Source organism: Accipiter gentilis, unplaced genomic scaffold (assembly GCF_929443795.1).
Source record: "Accipiter gentilis unplaced genomic scaffold, bAccGen1.1, whole genome shotgun sequence".
Classification (NCBI taxonomy): Eukaryota; Metazoa; Chordata; class Aves; order Accipitriformes; family Accipitridae; genus Astur; species Astur gentilis.
Window position 1 is genome coordinate 1,104,107 of NW_026060956.1, and position 23,584 is coordinate 1,127,690.

Genomic DNA, 23,584 nt, shown 5'->3' on the forward strand with positions numbered 1-23,584 from the left:
CCTGGGAACCCCTCCCCTTTAGCGGGGGAAAGACAGGGAGCAGCAGTAACCGGCTGACCGTACGTGGGTGGTGAGGAGCAAGAACAACAGAGAGGGCTAGGGTTTTAGAGGCCTCTGGTTTTAATGTGACCTCAAATCAGAAGCGTCTTCCATCAGAAGCCTGCACCAGGGCCTGCGAGAGAGCTGTAGCCATCACTGATGGAGCCGCCGCAGTAGCCATCAACAGAAATGATAAGACAGTGTACCATTCCGTGCCTCAGAAAGAAAGAAAGAAAGGCCCGACTACAAAGGTCATAATGACGGAGCTGTTTAATGAGGTAACTTCGTTGCCACCCTTCTGGTGTAAGTCTATCTGTGGCAGGAGTCTGCTGCCCGATAGGAGTCCACTGCCCTGTCCGTGTTGGCCTTCATGCGCGCTGCCAGGCGGGAGAACGTCCGTCCACTGGAAGTGCCCTCCAGGCTGAAGAGGTGCTCCAGTAAGCAAAGACAGCAGCTCTGCCGCAGCAGCCAGGCTAGCCTCTTCCTCCTGCCACACGAGAGAAACTGCTTGGCCCAGAGGCTTTAGCTGTGCAGTGCTAAATGGGACAGGGCCGGGGGAAAGCAGGGCGCAAGGAGGGAGGGAGTGTGGGGCTCTGCCGTCCCCTGGTCTACCCGCACGTGGCTCCTTACTGCCTCGGTCCTGCTAAGGCCTATGTGTCAGGTTCAGGGTGGCCTCAAGCCTAGGCAGGTTGGGCCGGGATGCCTGGGACCAGGTGGGAAATGGGCTCTTCCTCCCCTGGCTTCTCAGTTCTGCTTCTTACCGGGCCTCCTGCGGAAGGGAGGATACTCTTCTGCCAACAGAAGAGGCACACGGCAACTTTTCCACCTGAGACTTGGCAAAGGCTCCAATGGAGGTCCGGGGGAATTGTCTTCCGAGCAGGCTCAAAGCCTCCCTGAGCATTTTCTTTGCCAGCTTCACGTGCCCCATATGCCAGCAGACCTGCAGAGGAAAAGGGAAACATCCTGATATGGACTAGTTGCCCAGGAGACTGCAGGAATCTCCAAGTGGCTGGAGATGCCAGGGATATCCCCTGCAACCGCGGAAGGCATCCAGCTCCGTCCCCCGGGAGATCCCTCCAGACCTGCCCGTCTCTTACCTCCCCTTTGAGGCTGAAGAAGGTGGCCTCTTCAAAGCAGGCTATCACATCTGCTTTCTTCTCTAGCGAGTTCCTCAGGACCTCCGCTTCGTTCAGCTTCATGAGGGCCTTTGCGCAAGCACACAGAGAGCAGGTGAGCGTGGGTGCAGAGCCCATGGCCAGCCTTGTCCTCCCTCATCATTGCCTCTGGCATCTGTCTTAAGAGGGCCTGTTTCTCCCCCTGGTGACGCCCGCCCAAACACAGTCACACTGTCTCAGGGCACAGACAGGCACCAGTGATCCTTCAGACTGCCTCCCTGCTAATGCCCCTTGCGCTAAGGGCACAGTGCCTTGTGTCTCTTGCCGCAGAAGAGGCAAACCAGAGGAAAAAGTCAGGGTCTGACCCCAGCATTTCCCTTCCAAGGTCCCGCAAAGGCATGCCCGAGTGCAACGGCCAGGCAGGCAGGCAGGCCTCTGGGCACAGTGCGTGCTGGCAAGCAGGGCAACTCACCATGTAGCTGTTGGAGACATGCAGGTAGGCAGCCGCAGACTCCAGAAGGTAGTAGAAGGCTCTGGCAGCATCGCCCATCGCCATGTAGTGGCGAGCCAAAGGCACAAGCACCGATTCCACGATGGCTTTGCATTCACATGAGCATGTACCGCTGTGCTTTCTGTCGGTCTTGCTGGGCAGCTCAGCTGTCTGTTCACTCTTTGCCAGAAACCGTCCTGCCACACTAGTCAGAGGACGGTTCCCAGGAGAAGAAGAGAGCAAAGAATACACAGGCATCACCCGTACTGCTCTTTCTCCCCACAGAGATGGCATCAAAAGCCCTTTTTCAAAGCGGAGCACGAGGCCATGGGCACGTATGACCCGTACAGGTGCTTTGTAGGTAGGGAGAAAGACAAGCTGGGCTTTCTGTCACCCCTTCCCACAGGCAAACCACCCGAGTCCCCGGGGCAGGTTTTCCCCTGCAGATTTTGCAGTGCTACTCTGTAGGAACTGGAAAGCAAGGGCTGCTCCAGTGTAGTGTGATGATCGCTCTGAGCCCACAGGCTTCCTCAAGCACTCCCTCATCTCCATGGCCATCTCCTCCCACCTCCCACCCCACAGAAAGCCTCTTCCCTAAGCTGCAGTCACAACTGGCAGCCAAATGGCGGCGCTTCCTTTGTCTCCTCTGGACACCCTGAGCTCACTGCCTTCCAAAATCGTCAAAACCGTGTCTGCTCACCCAAAATCCTCCTCCAGGAAAGCCTGCTGCTGCTGCAGAGCACCTGCAGCATCAGGAAAGAAAACAGGGGGTTAGACACCTCCTCACATACCCCAGGGGAAGAACTACTCTCCCTCTCCCAGCGGGCTGGGGATCACAAGGATCCTTGCAAGGGCCACGACACACTGCGGAAAGTCTGCAGTGGCCATCCTCACCTCCTGGGCTCGTCCCTAGCAGATGTCCTCCCACCCCATCCCCAGCACAGCCCCCCTGGGGTCCTGGAGGGCCCAGGCTGTGAAGCATGGTGCACAGCATACCCTCAGGGGCGTGAGTCCTGTCCCTCTTCAGCTGTTCTCCTGCGAGCACCAAGGCCTCCCAGCTGTGAGGGTCGCCCTGCTCAGCAGGGCCCTGACTGCTCCCTCCCTCCTGGCTGCTGGTGACAGTGAAGCGGTGGAAGGCAACAAAGTCCCCTTGGCTGCAGCTCTTGCATTTGTGCGCGTGCCGCTCCAGGAAGGCGGCGCACTTGCGGTGCAAGGCGACCCGCTGTCTCTCGGGCCACAGCTCGTAGGCAGCCTCCCGCAGCAGTGGGACACAGAAGACCAGCACGCCAGACTGCCGCTCCGTGGTCTTCTTGCTCAGAGAGGGTCTCTCCACACCTGCAGGGCAAAGGGCCTTTGCATCAGCCTGAGCTGGGGCCAGGGCTCAGGGCCATCCCAGCCGGGGCATGAAAGTCATGCCTTGGTGAGCATCCTTAGCAGCAAACCAGCGCTGCTGCACACCGAGCCTTGCAGGACGAGGCAAAAGGGCCCGCCTTGCCTTGCTGATGCTAGCACAGCCCTGGGGACACAGTGCTCAGCTGTGCTCCAGACAGGAGCTGGGGATGTTGCCGCCAGCCAAAGCAAGCCCCGGCCAGTGCTTTCTCTCCGCTCCTGGCAAGGCAGTCCCCAGCCTCCTGAGCTTCCCCTGCTGCACCACAGGGGAATCAAAGCTGAATAAAAGCCTCTCAAAGGCCCTGGGGCACTTTGGAGGGCATCTTTGATCCGGATGCCGCAGGCAGCTGGGAGAGGATATCGGTGATGGCACATGCCCTCCCGTGCCTGCGCTACAAGCAGCACTTGAAGGCAGAGGAGCAGAGGCACTTGGGACAGCTGGTGGGAGCGCAAAGCTAGCGTTCTTTGAGATTGACTTGCAAGATCTTTGAACAAGCCATCCCGAACCGCCATGCCTGCCTGAGCTCCACCCAGCCATTACTGGGGCGGAGGGGGGAAGTGCCCCATGCCCTGGCGAGCCCCACCAGGACACAGCTGGGAGCTCCCTTGGCCTCTTCACTGCTACCACTTACCACTCTCTGCCTGCCGAGAGCTGCCTGGCCCCTTGGCAGGATCTCGGACATCTTCTGGCACCTCTGTGGTTTTCAGCCACTTAAGGATGTTGTCGCTCACCAGCACGTCCAACAACCAATTCATCTTGTGCCTGATGCCATGAGGAAATATGTGTGACAGCAGCTGGGTGGTAAACACTGGCCCGATGACAGCTGCAGACTTCAAAACCGTCTGCTTCAGTGGCTTTATCCGGTCCAGCTGGGCCAGCGCAATCTCTGTCAAAAAGAAGCAACACCTCTTTCTCTCTTGCCTGTTCCCCATGCCGAGGCTGGAGAGGCTGGAAAGTCTCAACACATGAAATGGGGTAGACTTTGGCCTCTTCTCCTCGGCACTGCACCTGCTGGGCAATTGCAACCCAGGGCAGGCGTCTTCAAAATGGCTCCGCACCTGTTGGAATCGCAGGCCACAAGGCCTGGGAAAGAGCGAGACGCTCAAACAAACACTCGCCCACCTGGGGTGAGGAGGGCAGGATCCAGCAGGTACATGCGTCCGTGATGCGCCCTACCAGATCTGGAGTAGGGTTTTGCCCAACAGCGCACACAGAAAACACAGAACCTTCCCCACCGCAGAGGTGGACTCAGAGCTCCCCACAATGGCTCTCTTAACTTGGCCAGACAATACTATGCCTTTTGTTTGGTTTTCTTTTTTTTTTTTTTTTTGGGGGGGGGAGGGGGGAGGGGGCGAGGGGATGGGACAGAACAACGTAATAGCAGGAATGCTTTAGCATGACGTTTCTTCAAGGTTCATACAAATGGCTATGGCTAGAGAGGAGGGACAGTCGTTGACAGCTCCCCCATCCAGCTCCCCTGGTATGGGGGGATTTCCGTGCCAATCCACAGAAAAAAACAATGGATTTGGTTTGGATTAAGTGCCTTGAGAGCGCCGTTAGCTGGGGAGCTTAAAAAGAGAATAGCGAGGGCAAAGTCCCGATCACAGCTGAGTCAGCGGCAAGTCAAAGACTTTTCCCAGCAAAGGATTTGCTTCTGTGAGAAAAGGGAGCCATTCTAGTGTTGCACCAATAGCCTTTTCTCTCCTGCCTGCTGCTGGAAAGCAGCCAGCAGGCTCACAGCTGGTTCACACCCAGGAGGGGAAAATGGCTGCCCGCAACCCCAGGCCTGTTTCTGGTCGCACTGGAGCCACCTTCCCAGCAGAGCCCCCAAGCTGAGAGGGTGACTCTGCAGCACACAAATGCCCGGCCTCCCTCTAGCCAATGCCCCGCGAAGGGGCCCCAGCACAGCCGCGAGCCGGCAGAGCGGCTCTCGGTCCCTCACCTTTCAAGGTGGTGGGCAGCACCGTGTTCTCCGGGTTCACGTCTGGTCTGATGAAGCAGACCGTGCCATCATTCCCTGCGCTGGAGCTCGAGGTCGCTGTGAGGGGTGAAGCCTCAACTGCAGAAGCTGGGTGGAGCAAGAGAACACGAATAAGGCAATTTGCAAAGTAACTTGCGGCTTGCAAACGTTTCAAAATTCACCTGAGATGGGACAAGTCCCACTTCACATGGTCCAGTGCAAGCGCATAGACCTGCACGCGCTGAACGTGGTCATTAAGCACAGCAAAACAGGTTCCCACTGCAAGCATTTCTTTGCATAGCCCTCCCAGAACAGACAGGTGTTCTGCCTTCAGACCAGCTTTCCCAGACAGCCCCTCAGTCAAAGCTTCTGGAGGGCCTAGGGGGCAACTGAACGCCCCGCGACAGAAAGCAGCAGCATTGCTGCCTTCCACAGGGCTACCTCCACAGCCAGGGAAATTGCCAGTGATCATGCAAAATGCAGCGTCAGCCCTGGCTGTTCCCAAGGCCACAGCACTCTGGCTGGCATGGCCCTCTCGGTGGCATTGCCACCGTTTTCTTCCGTTACCAGCACCCTTGTGGGGATTTATGGGTTTGAATTCAAGTTTCCCAGGCCCGTCCCTCGCCTCAAGCTGGGGTTTGTTCTCAAGTGAGCTGGCGTTGGGCTAGGGTAAATTACGTGCCCATTAGAATGCCTAAGAAACACCAAAACCGCATGTGCTCTGGAACTGTTTCCCCTGTGTTTTAGACCTCCAGCCTCCCCCCCTCCCCCGCCCCCCCCAAAGAATGTAGGCCCCTCCAAGCCACCACAACTCGCTAGCCCCTGCTTTGGCTGTCCCAACAGCAAGGCACGCAGGAGCCCACGCATCTGCCAGACCACGTTCTGCACTGCTGCAAGATCTGACTCTGCCCAGATCAACGGGGGAATGATGGGGCAAGACTGTGCTGCGGAGAATGCGCCGCAGCAACTCGCTAGTCAGCAGCAAAGGTGCTTACTGATCAGGCTCTCCCAGTTGTCCTCTGCTTTTTCACCCCGCCTCCGGGTGCGGAACAAGAGCATGTTGTTGCAAAGAAGGCAGCCCAGCAGCTCCTTGCAGTAATACGGGATCCCCGAGCTTCTTTGGATCAGGAACCTGGACAGGAACAGACGCGGCAGTGACCACCACAAGAGGAGTAAAGTGAAACACGGTTCAGGTGGGCGGCGAGTCACTTGGGCAATACAGGGTAGCCAGCATCTTTGTCACAGCTGCACCTCGCCTTTGAATGGGACAGTCCTCTGCTGGTTTGGGCTTTTGGCCCCCCCCGAACCTCCGGCCTTCGCTGAAGTCCATGGGAAAAGAATTGCGGCCAACGGCCAAAGCACAGAGCAGCGAGCCCTGTCTTTCCTCTCCTCAGGAGCCTAGATCCTCTCTGGCAGCAGGGCAGGCCTCTGTCCCAGGGAATCTCCCCCACAGCCTGGCCACCTAGACCAAGGCCTTTTCACAGCCCAGCCACACTTGGGCTCGGGACTCTTCCTCCCTTCCTCTCTGTGCAGCCACGAAGGGCTGACACTTCCCACGCTCCGTGTCTCGGCAGTGGCCCACTCTCAGCTCACGCCTGCCAGGACAAGGCATAACAAGCAACCCACCTCCTAGAGTACTCGCTAGAGTCGGTGATGCTTCTAGTGGCCCTGCGCTCCCTTTCCGGGGGGGCTGATTCCCGTCTGTGGTCTGCATAGGTTCAAGCCCTCAGGAGGAGCTCCCCTGCCTCCAACTTACCTCGCTAGATCCCTGGAGATGCTGTCCACTCTAAGGTTCTGGCAGACCTCCTGCACCACAGCTGAAGGTTTCAGCTCATCCAGATGAAGATAGGTGATTTTCTGGGGCATTGTGGTGTCTGCTGCAGCTTTGCAAAAGCCCTCTGTCCTTGCGTAGCCCGGCGCCAAGCTCATGACCATGAAGCAGGAGACATTTCGGAGCACGGGTGACATGATACTCCAGGAGGCAGGGTCGATGAAATGGGCATTGTCGATGACAAAAATGCCAAATTCTCCTCCAATGGTCTGAAAAAAAGCAGGATGTTCTGAGGACAATCCAGTGGAATCCCAAGTGTCTTGCAGGGGAGGAGACTGAGCCTCTGTCTCTTGAGAGGATGCTCTGAAGTCTCTCCCCAGCTGCTTCCCTGCTCAGCAGCTTACTGACTCAATTTCTTTGAGATTTTAAGGTCACACCTAACACCACCTGACCTGCAGAAGGAGGCAGCTTGGGCAAGGGAATGCAGAAGCCATTGCTCCTTGTCCAGGGTACACTTGACGGGAGGAATGTTATGGGGTGTGTTTGTGGGGCTGCGTGGAGGAGGGTGGATGTGGGGGTGGGGGGTTTCTCAGGCCCTGAAGGGCGATGGCCCGGGCGTGTGGTCCTCCCAGCCACTCACACTGCTGTGGTGCAGAGCCTGCAGCCAGCAGGCTTGTTTTCCTTCTCTGACCCAGGAGGAAGGAAGGAAGGAAGGAAGGAAGGAGAAAGGCTCACCTTCTCCAGCACTTTTGCCCAAGTCGAGCGCAACTCCTTTTTTCTTTCAATTCCACGCATCTCGCGAACCTTGTCCGAAACGGGAAACTGGCCAGAAAAGCAGAGTCAGGCAGAAGCATCGCTCCGGGGCTAGGCACATGAACCCAGCAAGCAAGACCGCAGAGCAAACTGCCTCTGCTGGCCTCAGCACCTTACCTCTCCCCAGCACAGGTGCAAGGAGCCACAGTGGGGGCTGCACCTGGAGCCCAAAGCAGAGGCCCTCTGCTGAGGGTCGCTGGCAGAGCTGGGGCTTGGGGGTGGGCTGAAGAGCTGGTTCTCTGCCTGTAGGAAGCTTGGGCTGGCTGGAGCAGACCACTCGCCCAGCACCAGCCTCTCTCCAATGCCACTTCCAAGGTGCTGAACAAGGCACCAGGCACCGCCAGATGCAGCGCAGGACATGAACTCACCCTGGAAAGGGAGCCCCCCAGGGCCCAGGAATGGGAAACCTGTGCTACCACCCCCATGATTCCCACCCCCGAGCTCAGGCACTCCCAGCAGCGCGCCCACGCAACATCAGACCCAGAAAAGCTCATGAGAAGGCCTTCTCCAGGGCCAGAGAGGCCTCTTGCTCTCACCTCGACAAGGAAAATGTCATTGAGGAGACAAAAGCTGCTCTCTTCAATTGTCCCTCGGAGCTTTGTCTGCAGCGTGCACTGCCTGGCACCGCACGGTTCACTGTCCTGGAGGCCCAGGGCCCTGGCCATCAGCGTACGGATGGCAGAGAAGGACTGCCTCACGTTGACCTCTAGCAGTTCCATGGCAACTACCCTGCCGTGCAAAAGCAAAGGGGACTGAGATCCCCAACAGCCCAAGCCTTCCAAGACAAAAGGGGTGCAGATGCCCTTGGGGGGGTGCTCGTCAGCCACTCGTCTCAAAGTGCTTCCCAGAGGAGGCCAAGCTTTTCACTCCTCATACGAGAAAGGGCACAGAGGGGCAGTTGCTGCCAAGCCCCTGGGAGAGCCGGCTCCAGACTCTTGTGTCTCCACAGCGCCGGCCCAGGTCTCGCTACGTCCCCCCTGCAGAGGAACTCACGGGGCTAAGGGGCAAGGATGGAGCAAGTGGTGGGTTTGCCTTTGGGCTCCAGACCTTAGCAGCCTGACTCCCAGACCACAGGAAGGCTTTTCTGCCCCAGTGCTCCTTCTGGGAAGGAGCAGAGGGCAAGCAGGGCTTCCGAGACAGGCCACCCTGCTGTCTGTTGCGTCTGGAGTCAGATCAAAAACATTGGGCTCGGGCTCTTTCCTTCTATCTGTGCCTGGCCCAGAGGTGAAGGAGGAAAGGCCATGGCTCAAGAAGCCACCTCCAACTCCCCAGAGGTGTAGAGGCGGGAGCAGAGCATGCAGGTGCTCCTAGGGAGCGTCTCCAGGAGGCCTTCTCGGGAGGCTGCAGTCCAAGGGCCAGGCGCACCGGCAGAGGGGACGGACTGTTCTATGGCTGCCAGGTGATGGGCAGGGGCAGCATCCCAAAGCTAGAGGTCAAAAACCTGTACCTGTGGCCAGCAGCCTGGCCTAAATAGGCCAGTTCGGTAAGTAAGTGGCTCTTTCCGGAGCCCATCGTGCCCTCAAACGCCAGGATGTGCCTTTGTCCTAAGTCCTCATAGGCTTTCAAGCAGCTGCCAAAGAGGTCAATCTCCTTCTCCCGACCTGTGAAGACAAACAAGAAAACCAGCTGCTGGGTGTGCTGAAAAGCAGAGAGATGCCGCTTTGGCTGGCACCCTCCACCGCAGTTCCCTGTCCCGCCACCACTTCCACCAGCCTGCCTGCAGCCAGGCCTCCTTCCTGCCCACTCATCCCAGCTTTTTTACCTCTGCCTTCCTCAGAGCGGCAGCGGGCCCGCCTGCCCCACAGTGCAGCTTCCATGCCTTCTTCCCCGTCCCGCCACCCTCTGCCCTCCCACAGACACAGAGGTTCAGCCGGCCCCATGCAACTCCCCGCAGTGATCCAGCACAAGAGTGGAAGAGATGATGCGAGTCGCTGCAGCATCTCCTCGCTGTAGCATGAGCCACAGGGCACTTCCTGGGAGCTGAGGCAGCATCCTCAGTGTCTTTTGGCTGGGCTAGAGTGAATTTTCTTCAGCGATAGCTCCTACGGTGCTATGGTTTGGATTTGTGACCAGACATGGGCGTTGATAACACAACGATGTTTTGGTTATTGCTGAAGAGCGAGTGCTTGCACAGCGTCAAGGCCTTTACCATTTCTGACGCCGCCCCGCCAGCGAGCAGGCTGGGGGCACACAAGAAGCTGGGAGGGGGCACAGCCACGACAGCTGACCCCAACTGCCCAAAGGCCTATTCCATACCATATGATGCGGTGCTTGGCAAGAAGAGCTGGGGGAAAGAGGGAGGAAGGGGGGACGTTTGGAGTTACGGCGTTTGTCTTCCCAAGTCACCGTTACGCATGATGCAGCCCCGCTTTCCTGGAAATGGCTAGACACCTGCCTGCCCATGGGAAGCAGGGAACGAATGCCTGATTTGGCCTTGCATGCTTGCGCAGCTTTTGCTCTACCTATTAAGCTGTGCGTATCTCAGCCCAGCACTGTTCTCACTTTTAGCCTTCCGATTCTCTTCCCCATCCCGCTGGGGGGAGCGAGTGGCTCTGTGGGGCTGAGCTGCCTCCCGGGGTTAACCCGTAACAGGGCCCAAAACCTCCAGCAAGACACCGAGGGATTAAAGGCACCCCGTGGGTCCTGACATTGCCATGTCTATGCCCAGGTGCTGCCAAGAAAGGATCTCTGAGGAGTACAAGGGGGAGAACCCACCACCGGAACTCTCCCTCAGACTGGCAGAAGGCAATCGCTTTCCTGATCCCAAAGACCGGGATCAGTTTAGCCCCCAGGCGTGAGCAGCTCCGTAGCTGAAAGGTACCTTCGTACCAGGTCTGGAGCACAGCAAGGCAGCACCAGGCGCCTCACCCTGCTTTCCACCCCAAAGAGGTCAACCAAGTAGGGGCCGAGAGAGGCCGCACTTCCTTAGGGCCTCTGCAGCAACACCATCCCTGGCAAAAGCTTCTCCCATCCCAGCGTGGCACTAAAAGTTACCAAGGGGAAGAAACTGGGCTTCAGAAGAGCAAGGCATTCTCCACCTACCCAGTAAGGGGGTGTACTCTGACCTCTTCTTGGCAAGACCCATGCCAAATATGCTAGAAGCAGGGGAAAAGAAAACACAAGTCAATTAGTTGGTGAGAAGCCAGGGGACACAGAGAAGCAACCTGGCATGGAGGGGCAGGATGTGCTCCTCGTGCACCTGCTTGCCTTTCGAGCAGCATGTTTCCCCTGTATGCACCCCCACCCAACGTTCAAGCTGCACGCGAGGACAGCTTCAAGCATAAAGAAGCCCAACAGCCATGGCAGGACAGGAGAATGTATCAAGAGTCCACCACCAGAGGCCAAACCAAGAGAGACACCGGAGACATGTGAAAGGAGCCAGGGTGTGCTGTTGGCTAGCACACGCTGGCCAAGGGAAACAAGTGTCTTGGAAAGGAGGACTTGTGTCACTGAACGGGTTGGGATGCCAAGCACCTAGCACCTTTGGCTCAGCTCCTCCTGTAGTTTCCAAGAGATGGCAATGTTAACATTCAAACCGTCATCCAAAGCGAAGGTCAAATCCTGGCCCAGAGGAAAAGCTGAGGTTTCAGCAGGAAGACATGAGGAAGGGTGTCCCCATGGTCCACATTTCCCCATGGGAACCAGGCTGGCCCAAAGCTTCCTGCTCGGAAGCGGCTTGTCCCAAAAACCTCCTTGGGTCAGCATTACCAGGGCATGTGGTGGAGCAAGCACAGCTGAAAGCCATTTGGACAGAGCCTGCAAGGCCAGGTTGTGTCTGCCAAGACAGACAAACCTTCCCCAACCCTGTGGCTTCACTCCCGCTCTCTTAGCAGCAGGAGACAGCAGGGGAGAGAGGCAAAAAGCCTCCCGCACCAGGGCTTCTGACCGTCTCAGCCACAGGCAAGGGAGACCAGCTTGGTCTCTCTCTGCCTAATTCCTCTTTGCTGGCCAAGGCTGCACCCTTGATGCCACAATCCCCTCGTCCAGCCCTCTCGGAGGTCACTCACCTCTTCTTGGTGATCCCCACATATTGATAGACAGTGCCAGGATGACTGAGGCCTTTCATCTTTTTCTCCGGCAGCTCCTTGAAGTAGTAAGGGGGCAGCCGAGAGGAGGCGTAGGTCACTGCATCACAGGACACCAGCCCAGGGTAGTGCACCATCATCCGGGCTGCCAAATTCACCTTCTGGCCAATGACTGCCAGAGAGAGAGAGAGCGTGCGAGAGGGTGCGTTGACGTACCCGTGCGACCAGCCCCGTGGCGCCCTTCCAGGCCAATGGCTGCCTCACCTCCAGCACAGGCCAATCCCACAGCGGGATCAGCAGAACCCAGGGGAACAAACGGCCACAGAGCCCATTCTCCTGCCACGGGCCAGGACCCGCACTGCCCGGGCCGCTCCTGACCGGCTGCTGGGAAAGCCCGCTCCCAGCCTGCCTTCCTCTCCCAGAGTGCTATGCTTAAGCAGGCCCACGCCAGCCTCCCGCGCCTCAGACACATGCCTCCTACCTGTGTATTCATGCCTCAGAGGGTGGCCGGTGACTCCGCAGAACACCGTCCCACTGGTAACTGCAACAGACACTGCCCTGGCACACAGGGAAACAGTGCAGCTTCAGCAGCGCCCCAGGCGCAGTCCTGCCTGCCCAGATTCATCCCTTCCCGCATCTCCCCTCGGCGCTAGCCTGCCATCCTGTCCTGCCAGCGCGGGTCCCGGGGACGTGGAGAGCTCAGGGGCGCAACATACCCACGTTGCAAGGGACAAAGGACGGGGGTAGAGCGCATGTGGGATGTTTTGGACACTTCCCCTGAGGCCACATTCCCTGAGCTGCAACCTGCAGGCGGCCACAGCCCTCTCATGAGCAAAGAGGGAGGGAAGAAGGCACCCACGATGTCACTGCCTGCGATGGCAGCAACCGGAGATCAGGTGGCTGGACCCCATCCCTGTTCATGGGCCAGTCGCCCAGAAGGGCCTGCCTCTGGCACCAAGGAGCCTCTTGCCCTTGCAAGGGCTCGTTCCAGCACGGTGGCTAGCAGGGTGTGCTTGGTGGGACTCTGCCTGGCTGCCGAGGGCTAAGTCCGGGGCTTGCCTGCCACCTCTCAGGGCACTGCCTCCTTCCTGCCAGGGACAAGGCAGAGCAAGCTAGAAGACACGTCTCTTTCTGGGAAGGCCCCTTGCGCCATCCCAGGCAGCATGCACCCCCACCACACACTCACTCTATTTCCATGAGCATCGTGGAGCAGGAATTGAAGATCTGAATAGCACTCTGCAAGGCGTGAATGCTCTCGTAGGGCAGCTTTTCTCCACTGAGGCCAAACACACAGAGGAACATGCAGCCCTGCCAAGGACGGATGCAGCACATCTTGCTACAATGCCTAAGAGGGAGCCTCTCCCTCTTGCTCACCGCCCACCCCCTCAGGGTGGGGGGAAGCGATTGCTCCCACACACTCACTTTGTCAAACAGGACGATTTTGTTGATTTTGCCTTTGTGAGGACAGAGGATTTCTAGCATCATCCTGCTGGCATCGTGGATGAGGGTGCGGATGTCCACTGTGCTGATTCCTGCAGTCAACTGCAGTTGGACAAAGAGGCTGGTGACTGGCCGTAGCTCAGAGAAGAGGTCCAGCGGCACTCTGTCATCAAGCTGGAAGACAAGAGCATGATGGCTTCACCCGCCTGCTCTCCCGGGGGCTTACTCCCCATACCAGATACCGAGGGAGAGCAGGCATACTGGCAATAGCAGGTACTCCCCGAGGAAGGGCTAAATCCTCCTCTCCGTGCAAATGGCGGGCAGGCTGCCCAGCCTGTGGCAGGCAGGTACCGAATCATTAACGCAAATGACAAAGGAGAGAAAGGTGCTCCGGTACCACCCCATCCTGGGACGGGTATGGACATGAGGGGCGACCCGCAGGGATGCTCTGGGGACTTCAGTGCAACCTCTCCTTTATCCCTCCGCCACGACCGCAGCGCACCCAGAGCCATACCCACAGAAAAGACAGGCAGACAGAAGTCTGCCTCCCACCACCCGTATCTCTCTGAGGACAACACACGCAATGGTGCAGCACCAGTGCCCCCTGGCTCAGTTTCCCCGCGTTGTCTTCTCAGGGTGCGTTTTCTTCTCTTTGTCTGTTCTCGTGAGAACTCCATCTCTGCAATGCACCACTTCCTCTGCCCTCCAAAAATGCAGTGGTGGCCTGCACCCCAGCAGCGGTGGCCTGGACGTACCTTCCCGAGAGCAGCTCCTGACATGTACTTGCTAAGCATGTCGTACGCATTAGCGCCACCGGGCAGGAGAAGAGCAGGTCTCATGGCACCTGAGGAGAGAAAGAGCAGGTGGTCGCAGGGAGGACAAGACTACGAGGTGTTGGAAAGCAGAGGCTGGCACGGGAAACGGGGGAGAAAGAGTCTTCTGTGTTTGCTCATGTTGCCACCTCCAGATGCTCACGGCAGTGCTGTCCCCTGGAGGGAGAAGGCAGCAGCAGCCACTGCCCCAGCTGATGCACGCGAGGGCCAAAAGCATGAGTGCTAGCCGAAAGGAGGAAGAGGGCGCAGGTGGTTCCTCTCTGGCCCCTGAAGCAGCCAGGCCCCACCTTTCCAGGCAAGCCGCGAACAAGGTGAAGTTGGCACTCACCTTCCCCTTCCAAGCGCTGGCTCCTTGGGTGTCGTACAAGCTTGCGTAAAGCGTCTTGGCGTTCTGACCAAGACATCGGATCCATGCCTGTAACCTGGAGACACACGGCGTGAAGGCACTGCCACCGGCCTCCCCAGGAGTCCCAGGGGACAAAGCCTGCCCTCCACCGTCACTGCCCAGAAAAGGGGAGAACAAGCCCACCTGGCTGGATGGGACAGCAGTGCTTCCTCAGAAGCACCGGAGCTGGGCAGGCATCACCCAAGCATCGCCCAGCTGTCAACAACAGCGCCATGACCCACAGAGGACATTGCTGGTGGGGCCAAAACCCTCCCAGTGCCTCCCGACCCCTCAAACCAAGCAAGCCCAGACCACCGTTACCCCTGAGAGGGAAGGACAAGAGCTTCAGCTGCCCACCCACTTCCACAGCTCCAACTCTCTCCACACCCAGCTCCTCAGCCTTCTGACACCTCCCTCCTTCACGTCCAGGTCTGGGTCCTCAAAATGGCTCTACAGGCCATGCCACCCACCTACCTTCACAGCGCTTTTGCCTGTAAGGCGCCTGGTCCTGAGCCGCTGCTGCTCACACAGCTCCCAGGAGGTGGCTGAGAGGATTATTTCACCTGCATTCGCAAGCTCTTCGGCCTCACAAACTTCATCCAGGGCCTCGCCACAGATCAAGAAGTACTGCCGCCTCCTGTCTCCGACTACCAGGAGGTCCATGGGCCCTGCAGAGATCCCTGGTGAGAGAGAGAGGGAGAAGCGGCACTGACACAGGGAAGATTTTGAGCTCTACAGCCCCCAGCATCTCAGCTGTTCAGAACCTAATCTGAAGCCCAGTGGGGAGACTGGCGTTATGGAAGACGAGGCATCCTCCATCCTACTCAGGGGCATACTGACACAGGTCCCTGAAACGGGTGTCTAGAAATAGACAGTGTGTTGAGAGTGCCGGGTGTCTTAGCCAGCAGCCTGCCCAGAAGCCCAGCAGCCTGCCCAGAAGCCCAGCAAACCAGGCGGGCTTGACCACTGCCTGCTCTACTAACGTGCAGGCAGGTTGTAGCTGTCTGCTTGACAACACACACGACAGCCTGCCAAAGCCCTTCCCAGAGCCATGTGCAAAGCAGCTCCCCTTTGCTCTTTGTGAGAGGCAGGGGAGAATCCAGCAGGGCAAAGGATGCAAAGCTGCCCCCACCTGAAAAAAATGGAAAGATAACTACCTCCCACAGACATTTGTGCTAAATCAGACAGTCGAGGACCCTAATACTTGATCTGACGCCCGCTTTGCCTTTAAGCTTCCTCTGCATCTGCAAATGCACGCAAACCCAGCCGGCCTGGTCTCCCATCCCCGCCCAGACTACAGCTGGCCCCTTAAATGCTCGCAGGAGGTGCTTTCCTTTGGCACTAGCCCCAGGACGGATCCCCCCATTCCCTGCCAGCGAGAAGCACCCCGTGCCACAGCGCCCGTACCTATCTTCAGCTGGATCTTCTGACCCACGTGCGTGTCACGATTCCCATACTTCCTCTGGATCTGCCGGCTACATTGCAGCACCAGGCTGATGGTCTTAGCCAGCTCCCGGGGTGGTGCTCTCCACAGCACCAGCACAGCATCCCCTGGGGAAAGTGAGGGAAAGGGAAAGGCTCTGCTGAGACCTGACTCTCCCCGACCTGCGCTCAGTGGCAGGGACAGCAGAAACCGGCCGACGCGCTGAGGAAGATGGGCCTGTGGGAGGGCATCGTCCTGGAGGGCCAAACCCTGGGCACCGGCACACCTCTCCTCTCCCGGGCCAGCCACAGCGGCCGACAGCCGGCAGCGCTGGCACCCCCTGCCCCGAGCGCTCCTCTGCAGCTGCAGCACACCAGGGCCTCCTCCTCCCCTCGCAGCCTGGCAGCCCGAGCTCCGCCATCACCAGGGCCTCCCCGCCCCTCACCACCACCCCGACACACACCTTTGGCTGCGCTTTCTCGGGGGTCTCCTCCTCTCAGTGCTTCCTTGCCCCCCCACCCCCAGCCCAGGGTCCTGCCAGCAGGGGCAGAATGAGGGAGGCCACAGCCCTTGCCAAAGCCAAACCGGAGGCAGGCAGGCCCCGGGAGAAAGAGAAGCCTGGAGAACGGGGGGTGCGTGAGTGGCCAGGAAGCTGGCTCAAGGTGCTGCACAGAGCCTCTTGAGAAGGAGAGCACAGCAAATGGCCGCCACAACAGTTAAATGCTGCAGGTCAGCACACGTGGGCATCGTCGTCCTAAGTACATACCAGCAAACTTAAAGATGTCTCCTCCAAAAGTCAGCACCTCTGCGGACAGAGAGAAGGAAAGGAAGAGTCATGGGGACACCTTCTTCCAGAAGCCACAGAGCAAGCCCCTCTACCCCGAGAGGAGCACCCAGGTGAGGGTGCACCGTGGGCCACAGCCCAGGAAAGCACCGCTCTGGCCTGCCTCCCGGGCTCACAGGGGCCACAGCCCTGCTACGTGCACAGCAGGCACGGAGGCAGGCCTGCGAGCTGCCACCAGATCTCAGAAAGGTGGAGGCTGGAAGGGACCTCTGGGGTCCATCTGGTCCAACCCTGCTGCTCAAGCAGGGCTGCACAGAGCCAGCTGCCCAGGACGGTGGCTACATCGTTTTTTAATAGCTCCAAGGAGGGAGACTCCACAAGCTGCCTGGGCAACCTGTGCCAGCGCTCGGCCACCCTCACAGTCAAAAAGCCTTTCTTGACGTACAGAGGGAACGTCCTGTGGGTCAGTACGTGCCTGGGGCGTGGCCGCTGCTCCTGACACTGGGCAGCACTGGAAAGAGCCTGGCTCTGTCCTCGTTGCACCCTCCCTTCGGGTTTTAGACACATTACTAACATCACCCCCCAAGCCTCCTCTTCTCTAGGCTAAACAGTCCCAGCTCTCTCAGCCTTTCCTCATAGCAGAGATGCTCCAGACCCTTCACCATCTTTGAGGACTCTCTTGCTTTGCTCTGCAGGGGCTGCCAAAGAGGTGGCCACAAATGTGCTCACGGTCAGCTTAGAAGGGTCAAGAAGTCCCGGGTGAAAAGGCGCCCGTGAGGGTGTCACAGACACACACAGACACACATATATATATCAGCGCCAGCATCCTCGGGTCACTTGTGCGCTGGCACTTGCTGGATGCCCCCAGCCTGCTCTGGGCACTAATGCATCACTGAGCCGGGTGTTCATGCCAGAAGCACAGAGGAAGCTGCTGAGAAAGCGGGTGCCTGCTCAGCCACAGCGGGGAGCAGAAGGGACCTGCGGCCGTCTTGACTCACCAGGAGGCCCTGGCTGCTCTTGCTGTTCCTGCAGGCCACAGAAAGCCCCAGCCCTTGCAAGGAGGCAGGACCAGGCTGCCCAGCATGTCTACCCCCACCCTCCATGAGCAGTCTCACGGCCCGATGCCAGACAGTCCCGCAGCACGGCTCTTACCCTCCAAAATGTCACACAGGCAGGAATTGAGGGTTTGCGCCAGCTCATCAGTGCCTCTGTCTGGGCCGGCCCTCTGGATGAACTTCTCTGTCAAAGCAGTGAAACCTGTAACAGGGACACCCAGAAGTCAGGAAATGCCCACGTGGGACGAAGGACCTGGCAGCCAGTTCCATGCTGCCTGGCCCGACAACCTGTAGGTCACACCTTCCCACGTGCTGGCTCAGTGCTGGTGGTGGCAGTGGTTGACCGCCCAACATAACCCGTCCCCCTCTCTTTGGGCATCCCAGCAGAACACCTCAGCAGTGACAAGATGGCTCTCTCCTCTGTCTGGGGAGCCAGGGCAGGGCTCCAAAGGGCCTAGCGTGTCCCAAAAAGGCTCGTGTCCGTGGTTGCTCCTCCCTGCTCACCCCACCTGAAATATCCGCAAAGAGCAGCACTCCTTGGACAGCCTGAACGGGACTGATAATCTTGAGGCAGTCCTCAGCAATGAGACTGGGGAGAAAAGCTGCTGCTTTCTCCAGCTGTGAGTGGTAACGGTTCCTCTCCCAGGCAGAAGCCATCATCAGCGCCCTGTGGCACACGGGGTACCTCAGGAGAAGATGGCCGTGCCCAGCTGGGAGGACGAGGACCTCACCACACAGTGCGAGTTGCACAGTGAGCCCGGGGCCTCTGTGCGGGACTGGCCCTCTGCCCTCACGGTGGTGGTCACAATCACCTGGCAGTGACCTCCTCCGTAGGTCATCGCTTACCCATCACCTGTCCTCAAGCAACACAATCAGCTAACAGCGACATCGTCTGTATGTCATCGCCTGCTGAGCAGCTGCTGCCGTGACCCAGTCTCCCTCCTTGACGCTGAGCCAATGACTCGGAGGCAGCCAGCGCCACCCCACTTCTTGGAGGACAGTGCCGAAGGGAGGCTCGTGCAGCGACCCGTCGCTGAATTTGCAGCTACCTAACTAAGGCCTTGCACCCTAAGAATGGGTCTTTGGAGGCTCCAAATGAGGCTTCACACCCTAAACGAGGAGCTTGGCCCCTAAAATGAGGCTTTGGGCCCTCCAAATGAGCATTTGAACCCTCCAGACTGCAGACTGGATCCTAAAAAGGAGACTTTGGAAGCTAAAAACTGAGGGTTGGGGCCTGAAAATGAGCCTTTGCACGCTGTAAATAAGGCTTGGGCCTCTACAGCGGAGGCTCTGGCCCTTCCAAATCAGACTGTGAGCCTTCAGAATGATGCTCTGGGCCCTCAAAAAGAGTCTTTGCACCTGAAGAGTGGGGCTTGGAACTGATGAATGAGGCTTGGACCCTAAAAATGAGGCTTTGGACCATAAAAAGGAGGTTTCCGAGCCTAGAATTGAAGTTTTGGACTCTAAAACAGAAGCTTTGGGCCCTAAAAGAGGGGTTTGGAGCATAAAAATGAGGGCTTGGAAACTCAGGATGCAGCTTGGAGCCTCAAAGCAACTGGCTGGATCCTAAGCATGATGCTGCTCTATAAAAATGAGATAGCTGTTCCTGTGCACGTAGCACCCCTGGTCCTGCCCCTGGTCCTGCCCCTGCTCCCTCCCTTGCCCCAGCTGCCCCCGGCCCATCTCTCGCCTGTTTCTCCTGAGGCCGTTCAGCCTCTGCCCTCTCCGGCAGAGGAACTGGGCCACAAGTGACATCACAAGCATCTGCACAAGCCAGGTTCCTGGGCCTGCCCTATCGGCAGTGACATAAACACCACCACAGGATCCTAAAAATGAAACTGTGGCTTCTTCAAAAAAGGCCGTGGGTAATGAAAGACAGGTTTGGACCCTCCAAATGAGGATTTCAGCCCTCAAAAGCAGCCTTTGTCACTGCAAAGAATGGGGGAGATGCTACGAATACGCTTTGGACCCTGACAACAAGGTGAACCTATTGGTTCTTCTATGGCCCCCCGAAATGAAGCTCTGATGCCAAATACAGGGCTTTGGGCACTACATTTGAGGCTTAGAGCTGTGAAAGGCGGGTTTGGACTCTCTGAAGGAGGGTCAAGGCCTTAAGAGTGGGGCTTTGGGCCCTAGAAATGGTGCTTTAGAAATGAAAATGAGGCTCTGAACCCTGAAATTAGGTTTGGGGCCCTCACATGATGCTTTGGTACCAAAACCTAAGGCTTTGCACCCTAAAAATGGGTCTCTGGATGCTCAAAATGAGGCTTTGGGCCCTCAAAACTGCAGACCGAATCCTAAAAATGAGCCTATGGTCCATGAGAAGGAGGATTTCGTCCCTAAGAAAGAGGCGTTGGAAGCTAAAAATGAGGCTTTGGGCCTGAAATGAAGCCTTTGGACCCTCAAAACGACGCTTGGCACCTTCATAATCAGACTTGAAAAAATCGTTACTCACAGGATGTAGTCCTCATCACGACCATCACTCTTCTTGGCAGCAGAGGGGAAAGCTCTGGATGACAAAGGATATCAGGATGCGCTCCAGAAAGAAAAGACCAGTGCAAGAAGATCCCCGTCACCTAACTGCAAAGGAGTAATTCTAGCTCAATGAAACGGGTACCCAAAATGAAACACACAGAACAGCATCCATCACTGAAACTCTTTCAGTGTCAGTTTTAACTGCTGCGGATCTGCCGGCAGACAAACTTACTGTCACAGGGCCCCAAAAGGAGTACTAATGAGCAAACAGAAACTCTACCCATAGCCCATATCTGTCTAGCCTGTAAAGGTAAAACAGCTCAGCCTACAGCTCTGAAGGTATGGACCAGTTCATCCTTACATCCTGTGTCTACCTGCTCCGTGATCTGTCTACAAACTGAAATCAGAATCACCTTTGAAAGAGGATGGAACTTGGGGGGAAGGGGGTTGAAAGGAAGACATTGGTGGAAGAAGGGAAAAGTGTAGGCACGCAACGCAAAATGGAAGGAGCCAAGTTATCCCACAGACCAGCTCGGGCCGACTCCCTTTTGCTGGCAAAAAGCTGTGCAGCTGGGAGGAAAAAAAGCAGACTTTGGTGCTGGGATGCACACAAATGTCTGAGTTCAGCTCTGAAACAGCAGAAAAACCTTGTCAGGGCTCCTTTCCACTGTCCTGCTACCTGGGTGCATGCTGCAACTTCCTTGTTTCCCTGAAGTCCTCCCAGACTAATAGGGACGTGGCACCTGTCCAGACCACGTGCCACAACGAAGGAACGGTTTTGATCATGAAGCGGGTAGCAGATAACTGCATCTGCAGAAGCAAAAGGGCAGCCACGCCTCAGCTTCAGAGATGCCCAAAGCTGCCCCAGAGCAGCTCCTGCTGCTGCCCCGAGGGTGGCCAGCCCTGAGCCAGGGTGCAGGTATCTGAGCTGGGATGAGGTGGGAGAGACTGGAAAACAATTCATGGAGAGGAGGCGATGGAAGAAGGTGCAGCGTATGTGGCACCTGGGATTAACTGGCACCCTCGATGTTTCATATCTGGGTCAGTACTGTACTTGCAGATGTGTTGTGCCACAAGCGGGGGTCGGTACCCGGTGCGCAATAAGCCAATCTTACACACAGATTCATTACAAAATATCCCCAAATACAGAAAATGCATTTTACCACAAGCTACTAAAAATGTGGTGAATAATACTTGAATATGCATTAATAATATTTTTTAATATCGAACTAGAATAATTCAAAATCCTAGTTTTGCTTTGAGACAGCTCAGGACCCCACTGGAGTTAAGTGATCTTGTACATGGCACTTTGCAGGAACTTTTTCTACCGTAATGCATTCTCAGCTCTTAATGATTGTTTCAGTGCAATATGAAGGGCTGAAAAGAGACAGAAAAACACCCACACATTGAAGGATAACCTGAGAACATGCAGGCACATCTTGCCTCCTGATGCAAAATGTGAGGAAAGAGTAAAGAATTTAGTTTAACAAGAGAATGGCAGCTCCTAACAAAATTCAAGCAAGATCCATGCAGTACTAACAGAAAGAGAGGCAGCCAACATTTCCCTTCAGAAAAAAACCCACCAAAACTCTTCACAGTCAAAAAAACAAACTGTGAGAGATATAAACTTCTGATTCATACTGCCAAAGTTGCTGGCCAAATGTCCAAACTAAGAGGACAGCTGATCAATCAGCTGCCAAGGAGATTACAGATCTCATACCCTGTCTTAACATCATCTGCTAGTTTCAGTCCGAATCATCAGAACCTGCAGAAGCACAACCACAAAGAGCCCCTTCTTATGTCAAGGTTTAACTTGGAGATCATTAGGATCAAGTCACTACCTCTTTCTACAATGCAGGTCAGCATTTTATCTACTATATTGCATTCTAGTTTGCCTTAGAAGCATGTGCCACGGTACTTTGCCACTTCCCCCCCCACATCCCACCCCAGAACAGGCATTTCACTTCAACACAGACATTTTGTAATTCCAGCATATAGGCAAACATCAAAGGTATTCATCTACTTTACGTAATGGCTTTACCTGGGAAGAGTACAGCTTCACCTCAGGGCAGGTTGGAAGAGAAGATACTGACTAGCCCTCACACTCCCAACTTCAAGGCATTCTGACCAAAAGGTTTGGGTTCAAACCTTCTATTCAGCACAGAAATAAATAGAAAGGGTTGCCTGTTGCCTGCTCAAAGAGAGTATGTGAGAACACAGCAAAACCACTCTCAAGCATGCATTTTTCTTAAATGCTAATAACCTGTTGGATTAGCAAGGGAAGTTCTACCTTGCTGCACGCTGCATCTGATTATTTTTTTGATTAAATCACTTAGAGAAAAACCTCGGAAAAGCAGATGAAAGTGAACAGTTTGGGGGTTTTGGCTTCATTGTGGTTTTAAGGTGGTTAAACAAGCAATTTTATTGCTTCCACTCTCCAGAAGCATTTTCTTTGTTTAATAACGGATGAGAGTTTAGCCAAGTAAATCCAAGAGGTACTCTTGTTTCTTCTCAACGAAGCAGTCGTCATCATCTGTTTGCGCTTGCCAAACACACATCCAGTAAGACCAAGAGAGCAAGGGCTCCCATCTGCTCCGTTTCCCTTGCGTGGCAAGGAGGTCGACAGCAACCAGCCCGTGGGAGCAGACAGCTTGCAAACAGCCACCGCGCTAAGGAACGCAGCCCACTGCTCAGAAATCACTGGCCTCTATAAGGGCTTTCCATAAAGGTACAAATGAGAAGGACAAAAGAAGGACCAAGTATCTACAAGATCAGAGCAGAATGAGAAAGCCAAGAGCATAACTTGCAACACTCCAAAATGAAAACAAAACACCCAAACAACTTCTTACGAGGATGTCACATCATCTTGGAAGACCAGTGCACTTGCCTGGGCGCCAGCAGGACCCAACAATTCTTTCTCCTGAGATTTTCATCACCCGTTGTGGCAAGCCACTGGGCAGGCCTCATTAGCCATATCCTCAACAGCTTTAATTGATGACTGTAGCCCTTGGGACAGACAAACAAATGACAGGCTAGCCAAGGCTGTAAGGAAGAAAGAATCCCATGCTACCTCTACATATAACAAGCTCTTTCTGAGTGACAGGAGACTTGTACTCCGGGAGTAAAGGTGTCCATTTTAAATGACAGATCTACTCAGCGGGATCGCTGTCTTCACAAAGAGGCACTCCTACTCACCCTGCCGCAAAGGCGGCAAAGAGGAAGGGAATGTCTGAAGAACACACAGCCAGAACCAGAACCGAGCTGGGATGGCTGCCAAAAGCCTCCAGGCACATCAGACCACAGCACACTCCACATTGCTTCACAGGTCTACTTGCCTACTGGCTAAATAACTAGTTTGTCTCCCTCCCTCCCTCTTTTCCTTTGTAGTACTGTACATTGCTGACAGCGGCCTACTGCAACTTGCTTACCATAATTTAGCTTACTAAATGCAGTAATGCATGCAGGTATTTTATAGCACCTGAACCAGGAAATCGTTTTTTTCTTCACCGAACCTCCCCAGAAATACATAAAGGCCCATCCTAGCCAAGCTAAAAACACACAGGACACAATTAGCTTAACATTTAAC

General features: G+C 56.1%; 1 protein-coding gene across 1 annotated transcript; it reads right to left on the bottom strand.

The window, feature by feature from the left end:
• Window positions 1-348: 348 nt before the first annotated feature.
• Window positions 349-23,291, bottom strand: LOC126037211 (adenylate cyclase type 10-like). Its single transcript, XM_049797476.1, is given in 26 exon segments — window positions 349-526; window positions 801-979; window positions 1,137-1,244; window positions 1,627-1,841; window positions 2,641-2,979; window positions 3,666-3,920; window positions 4,977-5,093; window positions 5,990-6,126; window positions 6,751-7,034; window positions 7,501-7,587; window positions 8,115-8,307; window positions 9,026-9,179; window positions 10,621-10,673; window positions 11,586-11,775; window positions 12,085-12,161; window positions 12,790-12,911; window positions 13,026-13,217; window positions 13,799-13,887; window positions 14,205-14,298; window positions 14,736-14,941; window positions 15,669-15,812; window positions 16,451-16,489; window positions 17,621-17,725; window positions 18,033-18,195; window positions 18,197-18,312; window positions 23,237-23,291. Coding segments are annotated over 26 exon segments (3,891 nt in total).
• Window positions 23,292-23,584: the final 293 nt, after the last annotated feature.